The sequence below is a fragment of the Pyrgilauda ruficollis genome, unplaced genomic scaffold (genome assembly GCF_017590135.1).
Source record: "Pyrgilauda ruficollis isolate IOZ18807 unplaced genomic scaffold, ASM1759013v1 scaffold3, whole genome shotgun sequence".
Classification (NCBI taxonomy): Eukaryota; Metazoa; Chordata; class Aves; order Passeriformes; family Passeridae; genus Pyrgilauda; species Pyrgilauda ruficollis.
The window spans coordinates 14,957,303-14,977,755 of NW_024524377.1; the positions used below are offsets into that span (position 1 = coordinate 14,957,303).

At 36.9% G+C, this 20,453-nt stretch overlaps 1 protein-coding gene across 1 annotated transcript in view; it reads right to left on the bottom strand.

Moving 5' to 3' along the window:
- The window catches only part of LOC121356522 (prolyl endopeptidase FAP-like), a 36,161-nt gene extending 19,045 nt beyond the window's left edge, over positions 1-17,116 (bottom strand). The window contains exons 1-14 of the mRNA XM_041473066.1: positions 16,894-17,116; positions 16,548-16,632; positions 11,645-11,740; positions 9,661-9,755; positions 9,479-9,553; positions 9,221-9,273; positions 8,169-8,241; positions 7,439-7,559; positions 6,792-6,946; positions 5,604-5,707; positions 5,134-5,269; positions 2,255-2,299; positions 450-558; positions 293-365 (exon numbers count right to left, since the gene is read on the bottom strand). Of these exons, the coding sequence (XP_041329000.1) occupies positions 293-365; positions 450-558; positions 2,255-2,299; positions 5,134-5,269; positions 5,604-5,707; positions 6,792-6,946; positions 7,439-7,559; positions 8,169-8,241; positions 9,221-9,273; positions 9,479-9,553; positions 9,661-9,755; positions 11,645-11,740; positions 16,548-16,632; positions 16,894-16,899 (1,226 nt within the window). The 5' untranslated portion in view covers positions 16,900-17,116. The remainder of the gene's footprint in view (positions 1-292; positions 366-449; positions 559-2,254; positions 2,300-5,133; positions 5,270-5,603; positions 5,708-6,791; positions 6,947-7,438; positions 7,560-8,168; positions 8,242-9,220; positions 9,274-9,478; positions 9,554-9,660; positions 9,756-11,644; positions 11,741-16,547; positions 16,633-16,893) is intronic.
- Positions 17,117-20,453: the final 3,337 nt, after the last annotated feature.

Here is a 20,453-nt window from a genome sequence, read left to right on the forward strand (position 1 = left end):
CTGCAAATTGTGTGAGGGTTAAGCACATGATTAAATAAAGTGTTTTTAAATAAGCCTCTCTAAGATGGGTGATAAAAATAAATAGAAAATTGAGGGCAATTTGCAAAGAATCTTTCATAAGTAAATCATGTTTACAAACCTATGCCTTAGCATACAAATTTGTTGTGGATGCATTCAGATAAAAAACAAATTACACCTAATTATAATCTGATGAGTTAACAAACAGTGTTCAAATGATTAAGTGTTGCTTTTACTGACAACACTCCTAACCTTTTTACTTCATGATACTTACATTGCATCATTTGTTACTCTGAAAATGTATATTGCCTCCCATTCTCCACTTGTAACTTGAATTGGATTGCATTCTCCTGTGTGGTGAGACATTTAAGTTACTGAATATTGTAGAATTCCTTTAGGACACTACATCAATATAGAACACTTGGCTTGACTTACCACAGAGCCATTGATGTAATGAATATGCTTATAACCATTTTTGTCACTAAAAATTTTGTAGTATGAACTGCTGTCTGATGTAAAATATGGTGCAGAAACAAAGAACTGAAACAATGGAAGAAAAACAGTAAATGAGATATAAGACTGTCCAAGCTGTTTAGCAGATTGTACTACACATACTAAGAGTAACAAGACTATTTAATCAATTCAAATTGGACAAACTACTGTGCACAGGTTTGTACCTGTGATATTCAATCTCCCCATGATCGTGTACAATTTCTTTCATTTTGGATTTCTTAAACTGATAATACAGATACCTCAAGAATACCACAGACGTGAGCTCTCTACTTGTAAGTAGAATAATTTGTATATTCTGAATGACCTTTCTTAGTTGTTTAAAAACAGGCAGAAATTATTTTAAACAAATAAGCAAATAAGTTTCTGAATAAAGCTAATGTTCATGAATGGTGCCAGACTGAGTATTCTGTAGACCTCGGTTTGTCTGCTTCACTGAGAAAGCACATCATCATAGAAATGGATATCTGAAGTTTCCCATACCATTCCACTAATTTTAAGGAACAGATTACTCCAGAGAAGACCATTTAACTTTGACTTTCTTTCAAAGAATCACATCTTTACTAAAATTGTCAGTGAAGGTTGAATTACTGCAACTCTAAGTTTTGTTTTCAAAACATGAAGATATGAAGATATAGGAATGACCTGCAAGCACTTCAAACATAGTCAAACATTCCTGAGTGAGTATACCTTTTGAATAATATTAACTCAAGCTCAACTAAGACTTCTAACCACAAGTTAATTTCTCCTGGAGATTGTATCTGTGATTTCTAATACTTGAAAACCTGTAGAGACAAAAGCTGGGATTTATGCATGTGTGCAAATTCTTTAGCTCTAATAAAAATCTGTCATCAGAATCTCAAGTGAAGTGTCAAAAAAAAAAAAAAAAAAAGGACCTAGTAAGAAATAATTCTTGTAAATATATGATCTCCTCATTAAAACATCTCAAGGGACAGTGCACTGAAAATTGAATCTCATTGTTAAGTCCACTACAGGATATTCAGGCAGTGTGAGGTTCACACACTTGATTCTGTTAACTTCCCCTGCCTGAAAGTAAATATAAGCAACACTACATATTCACTGTTGGAATACAGCCTGTATGACTGTAAATACTGATCTCATGATCTTACAATTTCCTGGTAGCTTTGTTTTTATTGCAAGTTTCCGAAGGTATATGATTGTCTAGGATTACTGGGCAGAGAAAACATCTTTTGCTGAGAAGTAACTCCAGAGAAGCATCACCTGCCATTCTAAGGAGAGTATCTTACCTTGATGGTTCCCCCCTAGCTGAAGATGTGCAGCACCTGGCACTAAAACTGTTCTGAATGGACAGGTTTTATTCTTAAGATACTGTGATAGCCCATTTTATCCCTTGCCCTAGTGTCACCAGAGGAATTTTACATCTATTCATCCAGAATGCAGAATTACACTGCACTGTGAATCTACCTCATTTCATTACTTTCCTCCCTTCATTAATTTCTGTCTCGACCAACTTTCCTGTCTAGTCAGTTGGTTGGGACAGAAATAGGTTTTTAAATTTAGAAAGCAAATCGCCAGATACTTCGTCTAGCACAGCATTAAAAGCCTCAGTCCTACAGTGCAACAAGTCTAAGCAGTAGTGCTGTATGTCTCAGAAGGGTGCTTCATGTTCCAAAACACTGATGGGAAGATGCAGGAAGCTGTAGCTTTTAAGTGAATTAAAATAAAATACAACAAGAAAACCTACTCCGCCTGCCCATCCTGTTTGACTCTCTTCTATGTGCTGTTGATTCTGAAAAACAAAAGCAAACATACACTCTTTAAGAAGATTGAGTTTAAGGAGATTCAAAATCTTAAAAAAAGTCAGTAGCTGCCTGCAAAAGAGAATTTTGGAATATTTCCTATGAAGGTTCAGGGAGTTGGAGGCTGTCTAAGTAAGTAATATTGCTGTATTAAGGTAATTACATTAATTAAACTACTGTTTTAACAGCTGTCATCAGACCTAAATAAAATTTAAAGCAATTATACAACTTTTTCACTGGAAACAAGAATGGAAAACTACCTAATCTCATTAATTTTTGGCAAAAATTCAAGTAAAATAATATCAGCAAAATTAATGCTAAACATTTGATTTAGATTTTCAGCTTGTTTGTATTTTCTTTGATTTCAGAGTTGAGATGTTGATTTAGAGCACTGGTGATGTGACTACTAAGGTATTCTGAGACTATGAATATAAATTTAGAACACCTTAATTCCTCGTTCTTAAAGCTGATTTGGAAACAGGCTTATACTGAGCATCAATAATGCAGCTAAAGGTGCTTTTACATTTGTACTTATGTTTTGCTTGTAAAGTTTCTAGTGACATATTTAAAAATATGCATTCAATCAATGTATTTCTTTTTCTATCTTGCAAATTTTTCTTTATACTGTTCATTCAATACAGTATTTCTTCACAGTTTGAAATAAAATTAACAAATTTGCTTTTTAAGGAATATGATTTGTATTTCTTACCCTCAGCATAATCTCATTACTATTTAAAATCATGTGCTCTCCCTTCTAATTTAATCCCCACAAAGTGACTTGAGGAAAAGTTGCAGGTCCTTGTCCCTTAGAAGACTAGTACTTTTCAAGGGCTCCACTGAGCTACTAATTGAAAAGATGGATTTTATTTCTTTTTAAGATAATAAAAATGGGATGTATTGTTTTATATCTGCGTCCTAACATTATTTTCCTTTCTTTACATGAAAACTCAGATCTTGATGATATAGTACATTAGGGATATACTTAAATTCTCTCATTTGAGTAGCCCCAATTTCACAAAGATATGCCTACCTTTTACTCATATGAATAGTTCCACTGCTCATATTGGTTTCTGTGGTCTAGTCACATGAGAAAGAGTTGAACATGTGAACATTTCTGATGAATCGATACTTTGGGAACATCTTGTAGATTATATTTTGTTATTATTTTCAGATACATAAAACATAGCAAGTTTATTGTACATTAGAGACTCAATGCAATCTGAATTCAACAAGAGAACTATTTTTGCCAAAGGAAACGTTCAGAGATATACTTTCTGATGGCAAATAGAGCTAATGCAGCAGTCCCATCTGTTCACACTCCTTCGACTGGCCATTTGTGCAAACTTTAATGTGATAAAAGCATTGTATCACTGTATAAATATAGAATTATAGAAACGTCAGTAGTGACTCCATAAATAAGGTTTCATGGAGAAATGCAATTAAACAAGGATCATGAACAAAGTCCTGAAAGATGTTAATTGGTCTGGTCTGGTCTGGTTCCAGCAAAGCAATTAAGCACATGCTTAATTTTAAACACATAAACAGATCTACTGAAGTAAATAAAACTGGTTATGTGCTAGAAGTTAAGCTTGTGTTAAAGTACTTCACTGGATTGTGGTAGAATCCTAGAAACCTTTTATGTTTTTTTGTTTCCATTAAAATACCTAATTATTAAAATATAGCTTACTTGCAGACAAGGTAGAGATTCAGTGTTAATGTACCTATAAAGTGGAACAATTACTTGGGAAATATAGCAAATGCTGCATGAAACATGGCTTTTTCCCTACTAAGTTACAATATTTCTCTATGGAATACTACTTCAATGACAATGTTTTTGAAGTAACAGGACTTTAAATTCCCTTGAATTTGCAACAGTTTTCATGTTAAAGAGAAGTAAAATTCTTTTCAGCTTGAAAAGTCTGTGTCAATAAACTCTGAATTTATATTTTATCAGTCATACAGAATGCTTTAATAAATATTCTTGCATTTTATTTCCAATTAGTTCAAGGTTTCATCTAATGTTAGCTTTAATAGGTGCTCTGTACCTGAACCCTACGAACAAGACAAGCCAAAAGCACAAATACTAAAAGACAACAAATGAGATCTCTGTATTAGAGTTACTGAAATTCAGGGCTGTCTTTCCTTCAGGATCTATATAAATTTATCTCTGTGTATCTATCTTTTCAGGCTTTACAAAGCTCTGTTCTGTTCAACAGTCTTCTTTCCCAACTGACTAAATCATAGAATGACATATTGAAACCAAATGTAGTTACTGTTGCAATTAGGCTGAAGTTTTCTTTTCAGAAAGATTGTATTTCTGAAAACTTGCCTACTGTCTAGAACTGTATGATTTGATAAAACAGAAGAATTTCTTCTTCCAAAAAACCTGCCTTACTATTAATGTGTATGTTCTTTCAAATAATCTAACTTAATCTAAAAGCACATGATTTAGTCAGTCTTAGTATGGAATTTCAACATGGCATAATAAGATTTTATTAAAAAAAATACAGATCCTACATGGTTTCACTTTTGAAGATGCTAACAGAAGAAGGAAATAAACAACATTACTGAAAGCCTCTCAACAGCATTTTAGGTGGTTGATGTTGTTTTTGTTTTGGTTGTTATTTAAATTTCACACAGAAAAAAAAGTTTATTTCCTGGAGTAATTAGTATTTTTCAGCCCTCTTCCAGCAATTAAAATACTGAAAAAGGTAGCACGACTAGCAAAATATTATTGTGATAAAATACTGAAAAATATAATTATGGCAGGGATTTTAAAATGCTAGTTTCAGTAATTTTAAATTTATATTTCCAACTTCATTACCTCTGGACAGTCCCAAGTATTTGAATGCTCTTTGAAGTCACAAATAGCTAAGACTGAAAAATTCTGTATTCTCTTCAGCCACTGCACACAGATTCGAGTATCTGTTACCCAAGTAAGCCAAGTAAAATAGTGATCACTAAAATATAAAAAAAATTAAGAAGGGAGAAATGGCAGTTATTAAACAACAGGAGTATAGAAGCATTGCTACAGATTGCATTCCCCATATTTCTCTCTGAAAAACAACAGCAAAGCTTTCACTGTTTTAGGGTACTTTTTTATCATTTGTAACAATGTATCATATGGACAGCCAAAATAAAAATGCAATATTTCTAGTTGGCTGCTGATCCTTTTACGGGTTTAACATGGCAGAACACTGTTAGATAAAGCACAACTCAGAGGTTCAAGCATTTAAAACAAATAGACAAAACCTTTTTTTCAACCAAGAAAAGACATATTTGAGGGCACACTACCTGGATGCTATGATTGCAGGAACTGGCACCTCCTTAGGACCAAATGCTTCAGAGTAAATAGTGTCTACAATAAACACTTTAACAGTAGGATTTTTAGCTCCAGCCTTCAAAGAAAATGTTTGAGATATTAAAACCAGGCTCTGAATAATTCAGATTGAGGAAAATCAAAACACTTTTTGCAGGAAAGTAGACAGGTTACAAAATATGAATTCAGTTGAGTATAATACAGCAAATAGTCTTATAAGATCTAAGAGTGACACTGCAGCAGTAGTACATACTTAGTTTACTATCATTTATATTTATATTTATATATGTAAAGAAGGAAACCTTTTAAACATTTGAGTTTAGTGCCTTTCTCTACAAAAAATGTGCTTGGTGGTAATAATTGTTCTCTTTGCAGTGGGGGTCTTTGCAGCACACATTACACTGACTTCAGCATAAAACTCCAGTTTATTCACATGATTGCAAGTGCTGTTTGACATCCCAACTGGGAAATGGCTGCTTAAACTGATTTCATGGCTGCTTCTTCACTGCATACATTATCAGTTTTTTAATTCTTCTCCATGTGTGGTCTAAACCATCCAGTTTTACTTTAGAACTGTGACCCAGCTGACAGGTGTGCAAATTCTTTAAATACATTAACATGATCCCTTGCAATCATATGAACATGATAAGAGTCAGGAGAGCTTTCTAATACATGCAGAAGAAATGTCAACCCAAAACCTTCTTGCCTTAGATCTGGCACTTGAAAGCAATTAAAATCCAAAGCCCCTTAAGATCAAAAAGCACTATGAAGTGTGCAAATAAAGCAAAGAACTTATTTTTAAAATATATATATATATATATGTATATATATATATATAAGTTTATAACTATAATTTATTTACTATAATGAAAAATAACAACTGCATCATTTACACACTGGAAGAGAAAAACTGAATTGAAAAATATTAAGCACTTTTGCACATACTTTTTGCCTATGTGAGTAATTCCATTTATTTCACTGGTATTATATAATTCTGTATGTACCTACAGCTTTTTCAGAACTTAGACCAAGCTTGTTTTCTTTTATTTAAGTCACAACAGATTTAACCACGGTAATACTTAAGGAATTAAGAACAGTTAATTTTCTCATTCTCACAACTCATTTCTCAACAGAAAGGAAGTCAAAAGAATGCTAAAACATACCTTTGGGTATGGGATAGTTATTTTTCTAGGATACTGGTCCTCCCCAAAATATGAATATTCAATAACTGGTATGTCAGAATCATTAAATTGTACATATGCTAAATATCTTCCACTTGGAGACCACCACAGTGCATATTTTGTTGCTAACATCTCCTCTGAGGGAAAAAAAAAAAGTTTATAACTGCAATCTACCTTCCAATCTATTTTAGCACTCTCTCAGCAATCTAGACATATAAAGACAGTTACACTAAATAAATAGCATCAAAATATGCACACAGATCCCACTTAATTCACTTGGGATTTTTCTGTGTGCATGTTTTTTAAAATTTTTTTGGCTGCACTGAATTGCCAAATTTTCACTGAAATTAAAACTTTAAATCTTAATTCCCAGCCTCTGCCTCTTGCATTAGAAGGAAGACAACTATGTAGAGTTCTGATACAGTTTCAGTAACAAAGACTCAGGATTTTGGTTATGTACTATGAATACAAAATTCATACATTGTACAGTAAATACAATATGGAAAAGAAGTAATCCTTAGGGCTGAAAAAAAAGGGTATCATCACAGATATTTTAAAATGGATTTTGAAAACCAGAACCAAACTAAACAAAGCATTTATCACACTGTTGCCCTTCAAGGTTTACTTACCTTCATAGACCCAGTCAGGAATCCCATTAAATATTTCATTCTGTTTTCCATCACTAGTTATTTTAACTGGTGCCTCTCTAGGACTTTGTTTCAAATAGATATTATTCTGATATACATATACCTAAAGACAAGAAAGTTTTTTTTAAGAGTACAGCCAATAACAGGATTAGAGCAAGATCTTCTGCAGTCAATACTTCTATATTACACTACCAAGACCTAATGAATACAAAACGTGAAATGGTACACTACGAGCCCTTGTAAATTCTGCAAGAGCTGGTATGTCAGCAAATAAATTAAACATTGCAGGCCAAATTCTGTGTTCAGTAAAAATTTTAGAACTGATTTTAAATACTGCATCTGTAAATCTCCATTTTAAATGCATGTGTTACACAGCATCAAAGGAAAACCAATTGGTGTTCAGGCCTTGAAACTGCATTTAATCTTATATAAAATTATGTTGGTCAATTCTGGATAAAGACTGGTGAGCAAACTGAAACACATAATGTACCTGATTACAGAATATAGATTATTCTTCTCTTGAGACACAGACAGTAAAATCTGAACAAGTTAAAACTGTTTTCTTTGCCATTATTTCTCATAACCAAGATTAATAAACAGGCCTGTCAAAAATATGGCCAAAAATATTTTAAAAAACCCCAAAAACCCAAATATAAATGTCTTTTAGCCATACAAAGCAAATTCATTCTAGGACTTAATTATCTTTACTAACCAATTTGTGTCCAACGGGTGACCAGGATATATACTGAATTTTATGTGGAAGCTGATTTTCTGTTACAAAACCACTAAAAAAAGGAAAGAAGTTGAAATGGCTTTTTGTGCACAGTGCAAATGGATCATTATACTGTACATTAATAAAAAAGTCACAAAGTCATTTTCTAACTGCTTATTGTTTCTCAAGCAATGCACAATTAAGGCAGGCAGAGACATGCAGTTAACACCATGGTGTGCACCAGTGCTGGCAAATGCTTAAACTTACTCCTTTGAAAACCTATCCAACAGCCTAAGGAGCCAGCCTTATCTGTTTCCAAATGCTGCACAAGCACCTACAGTCATTTGCTGTAGCTGCAGTCTGTATTACAGTCTCAGCAGGTTATTGGGAAATGTGAACTCAGCACGCACTGAGGCAGGAGCAACAGCAGCACGTCCAGCACTCGCTGAGGATCCCAACTCCCATGCAGCACCCCTCTGCTCACAGCAGCTTGCAGCAACTTCTTCCTGTCACCTTGAGCCAACAGCTGCCCAAGAATGGTGCAGCTCAGTGCAGCCCCTGTTGCTCAGAACTAAGCACATTTGGTCACACTGCTGCTTTCAGCATAAAAAGGTGACTGCAGAGGCAGCTGGCCTCCTTTGGATTTGGATGGAAAGGGGAGTGGTCTGGGCAATCTTGGGAAAGAGACCAAATGTCACGGGAAAAGCTATAGACTTTGAGGAATGCAGGGTGGGCTGTTACAAGAGTTTTAGGGAAGCTGAAGATTAGACCAATGATAAAAAGAATGAATTAGTAGAAGGGGATGGAAACAAAAGAGAATATTGAGCAGTGAAAGTTTTAGGGCATGAAATAGAAATCAATCCAGATGAAAAGAATGTATGATTTTTCCTAGAGAACATTTTTTTTTTCTCAAGCAAACAAATAACCTGACAGATTTAGGCAAAAGCAAAGCAAGTTGGTAGTCACATTACTACAGTTTTGGAGTGAATGCTTGCAAGCACATCACTACAGTGTATGCACCACAGCTCTCTGTAAGAAATATCAGGCCTTACCCATTTATGAGATCATAAATGTGATATGATGCTGTATAAGAGTATCTCCACAGCTGCATAAATGAAACAAGAGAATATTATTAGCCTTGAAAAAGATAATCTAAATCTAAAAGATAATCTTACAAATAATCAGCTGCCTCCTCACAGCCTATCCCTTTCTCAAGAAAATATCAAGAAACATTTATCTATGGTAAACACAATTAACAAAATACTAAATAAAATTAAACATTACATTAAGAGGTATATTAAAATAATTACCTTTGAATAATTGCTTTCCAGAGCTATGAAATATTGGTCTGATGACATCACATAATTTGAAGCATTAACTTGTTTCTGAAAAATTAAGAAGTAGATTAGATTCTATTCTCACTCACTTTTAAACTGTAACTTGAAATACAACTGCACTTTTCTGCCTGTTTATTAATGATAAAGGTACTTACCATTGTGCTGTTTGTCAGGATGGTGGTTGCATAATTAATTTCAACATTGTAAAGAATAATATCGTCCTCTGGAGACTGATGAAGATACTCGTTATCTTTATAAACAAGATAAAATGTTTGTTACCTTCACAGAAGATACTATACAACATATCTGTTTATCAACAAATTCACACCTCTTTCAAAGAATATGTTTTAAGCAAATATCTTTTGGCATCTACATAAAAAATGTTTTTCTTCTAATGATCCTGAGGTACAGAGTTATCAAGAAACTGTCTTCAGGTTCTTGAGTACATTTTCGAGATCATACACCGCACAGAGGATCAACTATTTAGCTTTAAAAGTAAATGCCAGATTTTATTCTCATGTCTGATCAAGAATGCAGTGACAGACCCATTAGAAAGTCCGTATCAAAATGTAAATGTTTTAAAGAAAAATACCTTTGTTTATCATTTTACCAGAACATTCTTATTTGTATATTCTGCAGATAAAAGCAGTACCACACGACTGACACTGCATGACTCTGTCCTTACTCACAAGAGTTCTACAAAATAAGGGTGAGTGGGCTTCACTGAAAATAGAATTTAACCCTGCCTTTGCTCAAGATCTGAGCTATAGTTTGGTAGAGAATAAAGATCAGAATTTTAGCTTCAGATTATTATTTTCACTGCTATAAACAGAGAGAATGAACTACATATGTGGGGTAGCTAGAAAACAAGACTAAAAGTTAAATAGGAGCCTGAAACATTGCGAAGATGTTAATTTTTAGGAAATTAGGTCACCCTTGGATCTTCTGAGCACTCTTGTGTGATTTGTGTAACAGTATTTGTATTTAAAATCATCCTTAGGATGAAATATACAATTTTAACTCCTTGTTTCAGAAGAGAAGTAGACATATGGAATGCTGTAGGCATGACTATCTATGGAATCTATGGCATGACTTTTGTGTGAGTTTTGTGACTGTTAAAAGGAAAGAGAAGTCTAAGTGAGAAAGCTATAAAGAGAGAAGAAGAATATTAGGTTTAGGTGATATGCTGCCTACATTCTTCAGACATTCAGACAGAATTCTAACAAACAGCGACCTAATTTTTAAATCATACAAGTGATATCTACATACCTCAAGCTGCTAATTGTAAAATTGAACCACTCAAGCAACGCCTCACTCATAAGGCTTTACTTCAGTTCTAAAATTGTGGGCTAAAACTAGCTTGGTGAGACTCCATCTGAATGGGCACTATGCTGTTGTGCTGCTTCCCGCTGCTGGCAGAGAACAAACAGCACTTGAGGCAGCACAGAGATGGGAGTAGTATGAGTGCTAGAATGTAATCAGCCTAGCTACAGTCTCCCTGGGCTGTGCAATTCACTGATAACAAGAGCAGCACTTCAGCCACACACAGACACGTTTATATCAGCAGCAATTAACTTCATGTCTCCACCTTAAGGAACTTAGAAAGTCAGCTTTATTTTCTATGCCATATCCTGGAACTCAGGAATTTCAGCAGTGTCAGCACTTCCTGAAACAACATTAGAACAGCTGGCCTCATTGCAGAGCCAGGTACTACTGAAAACAAAGAACAGGGCCTGTAAGACAGACTACCTCAATCATTACAAGTGGTAAGTGAAGAAGTGCTGTGAAAAGCATGAAAAGGAGATTGCTTAAGGAATGACTGACACATTGACAAATTTCTTTCACTTGATGCAATGAATATGACAGTAAAAGAAATAAAACACTGAAGGCCTCTGTAAAATTATAGTTTATACTTGACTCAGACATGTCTGTTGAAACATCAAATACCTGGATTTTCTAGAATGACTGACAGAACAGTAAATTTCAACCATAAGTTTTGACTAACACATTGTTTAATTTCATAGTTAGCATTCATTCAAAGTAAAGCTGGAAGGAAAATACATTTCTCAGTCTGTGTAAACCAGTCTGGAAATACATATTAGAAAGGCTTATCTATGTTTGAGAAAAGGTTTTACTTACCTGACACCCAATATGGAAAAAATGTTTTATATTGGAAATTTCCATTCAAATAATCCTCCAAGGTAAGAGCTCTAGGACCATCATCTGTGTTGACAACTAAGCATAAGACAAAAATTTTCTGTTAATGACAAGAGGGAAAAAAATTCATTAGTTCAGTGTTTTGTTTTTTTCTGCATTTAATGCCATGCAAGAGTGAGGATACCATAGTCCTGGAGATATGCAAATCGTAGGTGCAGCAGAAAGGAAAGTTCCCTGTTACTGTTCTGATAAGGTCCTTTAGCCTCTGGAAGACTCATCTTTGGGAATGCAAAATTAACTAGACAAACTAATTTATTTCAACCATTTATTCACTTAGACACATTTACCTGAAGACCTGTGAGTCCAAATAAGCCTTTTCCACACAAAAGACAAATTAAAGGTTGCTTGGTGGTTTTTATTTTTTTTTAAGCATTGGTTTAATGAACTTGTAGAGGTAACTATTTTAATCAGGACCTTCACACGTTCAGCAAATGGTCAAACAACAGGATGCAAACCCTAACTTCCAAATTTTGTACATGCCTCATTAACCACAGTTAGAAGATAGCTTGCAAAATCATCACCATCCACATATACTTCTTAGTAGTCACATGAATAACTTTGATGAAGGAATGCAGGTAAAAATAATACCGAAAAGTAATGAATGAGTGAACCCAAACTTGAACATTTTATTTAATGCTGCAAAAGAAAATGGACAATGATTCTTGAAAGAAGACAGATACTCAAATATTTGACTTCTAAGCAGGTCAGATAACTGTATTAAAATAATGCAAGTGGAGGCTGGTTTTCTGCATATTGTCTGGCTATATTTTTTCCCAAAGCTAAACAGCTTAAGCTAGGGCAGATTTTAAAAGAAAATTCAAGGTCAATCAACTGGATAGGAAGAGGATTATGCTGTGCAGTTCCTGTGTAGAACCTATGCAATTCACAAGAGTGAGAGTAATCAAAATATTTAATCCTCAAAAGACATATGAACTGCTCTGATAAAGGCCAGTCTTTAAAGTTCAATAGCATAATAATGGCAGCTTTCAGGTCTAGGCATTCTGGACGTTATGCTTTCCCTTTTAAAATCAAAGGGACTCCTGCCAGGGTTTTCAGAGGTAGTAGAGATGTCACGCTGCAGCTTAGCAGATCTTTGCCACTTCCCCTGTTTGTTCCTTCAGAGCTCTCAGATGACAGTCAGATAATCAAGACGACTCGTTGCTCTCAGGTTTCATATCATGCTCCATCACTTGCTCATTAGTTGCCCTCTCTGTTAAGATCACACTGACTTCCTGGGAAATGTTTCTTCATATTGCCTTCTATGGCACTTTGTAATGATAACACATATTTTCTTCTGCTAAGTGACTATTACTTACTGTAGAATACACATGTCAGGTTGACTGTTGACACAAGCTTTGTCTGCACTAATGCAGAAGAAAGCTGTCACAAGGAATAAAGCTGAATGCCAATCCAGAGGCAAAACCCTGTCCCTATAAACTCTGAGCTAGCAATATATCCAGAAAATATCCCAAGAAGTTCAATAAGAAGTTAATCCCTCTTGCTATTACTATGACTGTATATTACAGATCTTTGATACACTAATGATAAACATAGAAGATGACAGACTTCTATATCTAGAATATAGATATCTAGAAGACTAGATATGGGTAAACCAATACAACCCTTTATATTTCAAAGCTCTCCTGGCTTATGGCTATTCCACATGTTTTAATGTGCATCCTTATAAATTGTGTCTAGGCTTGCCAAATTACAGTAAGCATACATAATAATCAGAAGGTATTGTTGTTTCTTTATATGGTTATTTTTTAATGTATATATATATGCATTTTATATATTTTATATGTATTTAACATATATGTATTTTTATTTAGCATCCACTGCTGAACATCAAGTAGAGGACATGACAAAGGAAAACTGCTTAGTGTTATTGTCTGCTTCTGGACTAGAATTTCCATTCTCATCTCTGTGCGCTGATGCTGAATAGCTGAAGCACAAGCTCCTCCAACATGAGGAAACACAAAACTCAATTTAGCACCAGAAATTAATTCCAACACTCCTGACCCTGCTCCAAAACTTTGGTCACACTCAGCATCAACTCACATCAACTGAACCTGCTTTTCCACTTTTGGATTTGGCGGAGGTGTTGCAGAGGACACTACCTCTTCATAAGAAACTGGCTGCTCAGCCACAAAGTGGTGAGCTCTATGACCTCACCTGTGAAATCAGAGAAACAGGGATTGGGCCTCAGGCTTAGGCCAAGAGTACACAGGGAACAAATACTTCTACAGACATGCCTTTGGACATTCATTAAAAATAGCAGAAGAGATTAATTTGAAGCCTGAGCAATACAGTTAATTGTAACTCTGCCTGGGCTTCCACTATTGCTTCTCAACTGCAGACAGGTATTTTCTTCCTTTATGCTGCAGAAGAAGAGGAGTAGGTACATCAGTGTACAAGTGAAAAGCTCCTTTCTGAACCATTTGGAGTTGCAGTTTCATAGCTGGGTTATCACTGTCAGGTAAATCCCACCACACATTCCTAATTCAAAGATGTGTCAAAAAACAGTCCATGATTTCTCAGGCATGGATGCCATTTGCTACACTGATATTGCCCACCTTGCTCTTCTGAGCCTCATAGAAATTGTCTAATACTTGCAGTTGCAAGTATTTCCCTCTTAATAAGTTCTCAAAAATTATTTTCCTGTTAACTTTTGAGAATCTTTGACATTTTTATACACTTGCATGTGTAAATCAAAACCACCTACCACATTTTAAGAAGAACATGATATGACTAGAAACTTAGCAGAAAAAAACAGAACTAAATGCTCTTTCCATTTTTCTTTGCAGATTTCCTAAGTAGAAATTTATTTGGTCTGTGTCTATACATTTCTCATATGCATTTAATTGTCTTTCTAGATTGCCACATCTTTTCAGTTGAGCAGTGGTAAAGCCGGAATGTACGAACAACATTCCAGCTGTGTAGCCATTTCCTGTCTGTCTCCAGCTCGCAAAATTTGTAACTGCAAAACTAATTTATATTTCTTCTATTTACAACTGATCAGTAGACTACTTACAATTCAAAAAGGTTAAGGCATTTGAACAGGTAACTGTAGCACTTGCAGTTCCACGTGAGAATAAGAAGCCATAATGTGTCAGATCCACAATTATGTTGGATCTGACACATTCAACATAATTGTGCGTTGGACATAACTCTGTGTTTGTCAATTGTCTAAAATGCTCCCCCAAAAGCATCCTGTGAAGTAAGATAACTTCTTTATCATCCTACTGGATCTAAATATGATGTTTGGTATGACTGGTTATCAAGTCACTATTCCAAGATATGCTACAAGAGTGCTCCATATTTGCTGAGGTACTGAAGAGGCCAGAGAGCTGTATTTGACAACAAAAAAACCCACATTCACTTTTTCCTACAGTACCTTCCAGTATCTTTATCAACTTCTTCAGGCTGCCAAACTGATCCTTGGTCTCCAATCTCTTTGTTCCCTCACTACTATTTTTTAAATTTAAATATCATAAAAATATATCTGCCTTCCTTGTCATAAAATGCAGATCTGATGGGAGCAAGTCTGACTTGATACCATGCATTTACCTTGTAGTGAAAACTCAGATGTGACCATGCTTAGCTAGACAAAAGATCTGGCACCCCACTATTGACAGTAAAAGTCAAACTGTCACGCTGAGGTGCTATCGCTTCCAGCACTGCATAATATATATGCATATCTATATCTATCTACAGATATATATAACTGATATACATCTATCCTCATATTAAAATGCCACATAACAAAATCATCCCTGACTGCTTCAGAAACCTTCAACCCTTCTCAACAACTCAGGATAAACATTAGTCACAAAAATAACAGATACGAAAGAGATTTCACCTTTCACAAAACCTGCATATTAACTGCAGGACTTAACTTTCACTAGGCTTAAGCAGATGGTTGATTTTATAACATTTAGTTGTAAATACAAAACTGTTTCTCCATCTCAGTCCCCCTGCCCACACATGAAAAAAAGAATAATAACAGAAAAAATAGTCTTTAAATAGATAGTGTTACTGGAATATAAACCTTTTATTAATATTTTAATTATTTCAGAGGCATTAAAGTAATCTGCTGTAGTGATAAGGTCATGTAAATACTTCTATTGCCATTGCTATCTTGTCATAGAAAACTAACCACCAAGCCAGCGCCACTCATGTTCAAAATTCAAAACTCATTTCAACCTTCAGCAGAGCACTCAGCAGACCACACTGGGTTGATTTACCTACAGCTGGCGTTATAATACTAGAGCAAACTATCCATCCCTGTTTTATACAATGCTGACTTTAATTTTCAAATGTAAGCTTGAATATATTCACAATTAATCCATCAAACCCCATCTACAAAAAAAAAAAAAAAAAAAAAAAAAAAGAAGTTTAACTTGTAATTGGATACAGAACATCTGTAATTATTACACAAGCATTTAAAACAAATGCAAGTTCACCAAGCTAAAGAAAATTACTAACAGTTTGGAAAAGTCTCCTAACCCCTAAAACAGAAAAATAATATGGGAAGATCTGAGAGTTATTTTTGCAGTGGTGACTAAGAACATTATATATCATGCACAATGAAGTTAATTCAGGTGCTTTTCACTTCAAGGAGTCCCTTGTCTCAACATCTGCTGGCATTTCAATTCTACCTTCAGGATATTTCAGCTGTCAGTACATTTCTGTAAAGTGAAAAGGCCATAATAATTCTGACAGGACAATCCTAAACATGATTTGATAAACTTTTGTGAACTTCAAAAGTCACAATAGCCAAAGATACTGCATTTTACACTGCATTAGATTAGAAATACCTTACCTCTTGATGGAAGCAGTATAATACACATAAGTAATAAGGAAAGCAAAAGGCATATAACCACACCAAATATGATTTTTAGCCGGGTCTGCAGAAGAGAAACAAACAATAATTAATATTGTCTGAAGTTTGCTTCCATGGCTGGTAAATAATGAAATCCTCCTTCTCTCTAACTGCTGTAATCGGTCCTAGCAACAAGCAAAAACGTCCCTGCAGTACATATAAAAAGAATTCCCTTTCCTTCTTTAAAGCAAATATTTCCACATCAGAGCCGGCCTTGTCTAACAGCTGACAGTTTAAAACAAAGGATGTAAATGCTACCAAAAGTGGAATTCAGGAGCATACAGACCTTCATTTTCCTGTCGAATTCTAAAAGAATGTAAATTCTCTCTTCTGGGTGTTGGTCAGTAGATCTGGGAGAGGAGTTCGAAAAGGCAGTGTCTGTTTTCACAGTTGGAGGCCAAACCTCTGGCAGACTTTTTTTTTCCTACATACTTTTGGAAACTGTGCCAAATTTCAAAGGCTTTCCATAAAATTGAAACCACACTTCAGGGGAAGTTCTTGGACAAGAAACGGACAGTGGGAGGCTATCGGGGTGGTGATTATGTACTTCCCATCAATGTGAGCTGTAACCAACATCTGCTTACACTAACTTGAGGTTTTATGACTCATCAGATACTTGACATGCACTGTTTTTCTCTGAAAAGTATCTACTGTGTTTTTTGGCACTCCCCACATTCTCAGGACATAGTCATGACCGTATTTCTACTCTCTACAGAGAAATTAGAAGAAAATCCCATAGCTTTATTGCTTATGTGGTATTCACATATGTTTACTTTTAGAAATAATAAATGATGGCACAAGAATGCAAAACAAGCAGCAGAAACAGTACTGTTTAATGTCTTCCACATGTGAGGAGAATTGCTGTTTTCCCCTGAAAATTATGCACATCTATAGGCTACGCAGGAGAGCTTACAGAAGTAAATACATACAAGGCCAGCGGAAATACTGAAATAGTTCTCCAACCGCCAATTACACCTATTTTATTTAGCCCACTGAAATGAGGTCAGCTGAAAACTGCGAAAACTGGAGACCGCAGCGTCAGGTTACATAATCCATCCTTCAGGAGAGCGGAGAAAGGCTGGAAAAAGGAAGGACAAGTCCGCCGCGCCCGGTCCCCGACGTTACCCACACGCCGCGGCTGCCGCGGAGCCCGGCCCGGCCCGGCCCGGCCTGAGGGAGCCGGCCCGAGGGAGCCGGCCCGAGGGAGCCGGCCCCGCCCCCGCGGCAGCGCGGCCCGACAGAGCCCGCACCGCGCCCCCTGGCGGCACGGCGCGCACACACACGGGCACGGGGACACGGGGACAGGGACACGGGGACGGGCACGGGGAAAGGGATACACACACAGGGATAGAGACACACACAGGGACAGGGACACGCACACAGGGACGGGCACCGCAGCGTCAGGTTACATAATCCATCCTTCAGGAGAGCGGAGAAAGGCTGGAAAAAGGAAGGACAAGTCCGCCGCGCCCGGTCCCCGACGTTACCCACACGCCGCGGCTGCCGCGGAGCCCGGCCCGGCCCGGCCCGGCCTGAGGGAGCCGGCCCGAGGGAGCCGGCCCGAGGGAGCCGGCCCCGCCCCCGCGGCAGCGCGGCCCGACAGAGCCCGCACCGCGCCCCCTGGCGGCACGGCGCGCACACACACGGGCACGGGGACACGGGGACAGGGACACGGGGACGGGCACGGGGAAAGGGATACACACACAGGGATAGAGACACACACAGGGACAGGGACACGCACACAGGGACGGGCACGGGGACAGCGACACATACAGGGACACGGGGACAGGGACACACACACGGGGACAGGGACACACACAGGGACACGGACACAGACACGGGCACGGGGACGGGCACGGGGACGGGGACACACACAGGGACAGGGACACACCACACACACGGGGACATGGACACACACGGGGACAGGAAAACATACAGTGACACACACACAGGGACAGGGACACAGGGACATGGACATACACATGGGGACATGGACACACACACACAGGGACATAATACACGTGCACATGGGCATACACACAATACAGACACACACAGGGACACAGACGCGCACAAATGGACATACACATATACATACACATATACATAGACACGCACATAGACACACACACCCCCACACACACGTGGGAAATGTCAGCTGCCAAAGAAGGCCACCGTCTGACAGAATATTCACATAAAACTTAGGGCCGGTGACTGGAAGTTGCAGGTTGGGCTTAAGTGTGTTCATTTTGCATGCAGAGTCTGATGGCTCACCTCACCTTTCTCCCTGCTGGGACAGAGTTCATTTCCTTCTGAGGAAAGGAGTCTGCAATGGTGATGCCTCTGTGTGAAAGTCAGGCACTGGGACTGATTTTTCAGAGGAGGTTAACAAGGACCAAGTACCCAGATCATACTGAAATTCAGTAGTTGATGGGTTTACGAAATCCTCTGGCTTCTCTGAAAATTGAAAATCTAGTACATGAGATAAGTTTTCTGTCACACCAAATTTTCCAGCAGAACTTGGGCTAACTATGAATTTATTACAGAGTATCACAAAGAAAAAGCAATTAATATATTACTCCTCAAGTGGCCAAGTTACTGCCTCAGCTTAACAGTATGGTTTGGAATTTGAATCCTAACTGTTACACCAGCCTTGGCGAGGCAGAACTGATCTGGGTAGTATTTTGGCAATATTCATTGCATTAGACTTGGAGAGAGAATTTTTGAAAATATTCAAATTTATCATGTGGAAAAATCAATGATATGAAACGTGCCTTATTTTCTCATAAAAATTCAGTTCCCCTCTCTCTGCAGTTCTTGTCACAACAATAAATTCCAAGTTAAACAAGATGAAGTTTCCGAATAAGATCCATCCTGGTCATGTAAGACATTCAGGACAAAAAGGTGGAGAAGGCTAAGATATATTGTTTACATATATATTTGTTTATACAATGTTTGTATATACATTTTTTGTATATACATTGTTCATGTATATTGCTTGTTATGCTAAAATACACTGTCTAATAAGGGCAGAATTCAGCTCCAAACCAGTGGTTTTCCTAACAAGATAAAACTGCAGCTACTCAAAATTTCCACAACAGAAAAGAATTGTGACAAAAGAATTTTTCCCCTTGTAACTCATGCTTCATATTCATATTTCCAAACTGCTACTTATTTCCTAGCATTCCATAGTTAATGCTGTTTGTATTTTCAATAACATGGTTCAGAAAAATACATTTTTTCCTACCAACATTGGTTATTTCTGACAACCAGAATATCACAAAATTTCAAATGTAGGTTTTTTATCAGGCTAGTTTTCCATTCCAAATATGCAGCTTCTTCTAATGAATGCATACTTAGAGAATGCTTCAAAGGAAATGATTCAATCTCACATGATCTAAAAGGCTTTACAAAATGACTTTATGCTGCATACTCTGTATTTGTCTACTTCAGGAATCAAATTATTTAGGCATGAGTTTAAATAAGACTCACAATGGCTGCAGATTAGAAGAAAAAAATTACCTGTCAGAGAATGACATTTACAAGCTTTGTAGAACTGCTGCTGATGCCTAAACTCCCTTCTCTGGACTGTTCAGACTAGTACCAGGGAAGAAGCAAACAGCAAATCTTTCAACAGCCAAACCCTTCCTAACTTCTGCAACATAAGGAACCCACAATGTAAGAGAAATAAAAGTGTAAAAAAGGTAGAAAGAGGGTAAGTCACTTGGAGAAATGGACAAATTATGGAACAGAAAACATACTCAGTTTGGCCAGCAGCTATCCAACCAGTTATGCAACTACTCGAACGTTACTAAAGTATTTACTCTTCACACATGAGGAAATGCA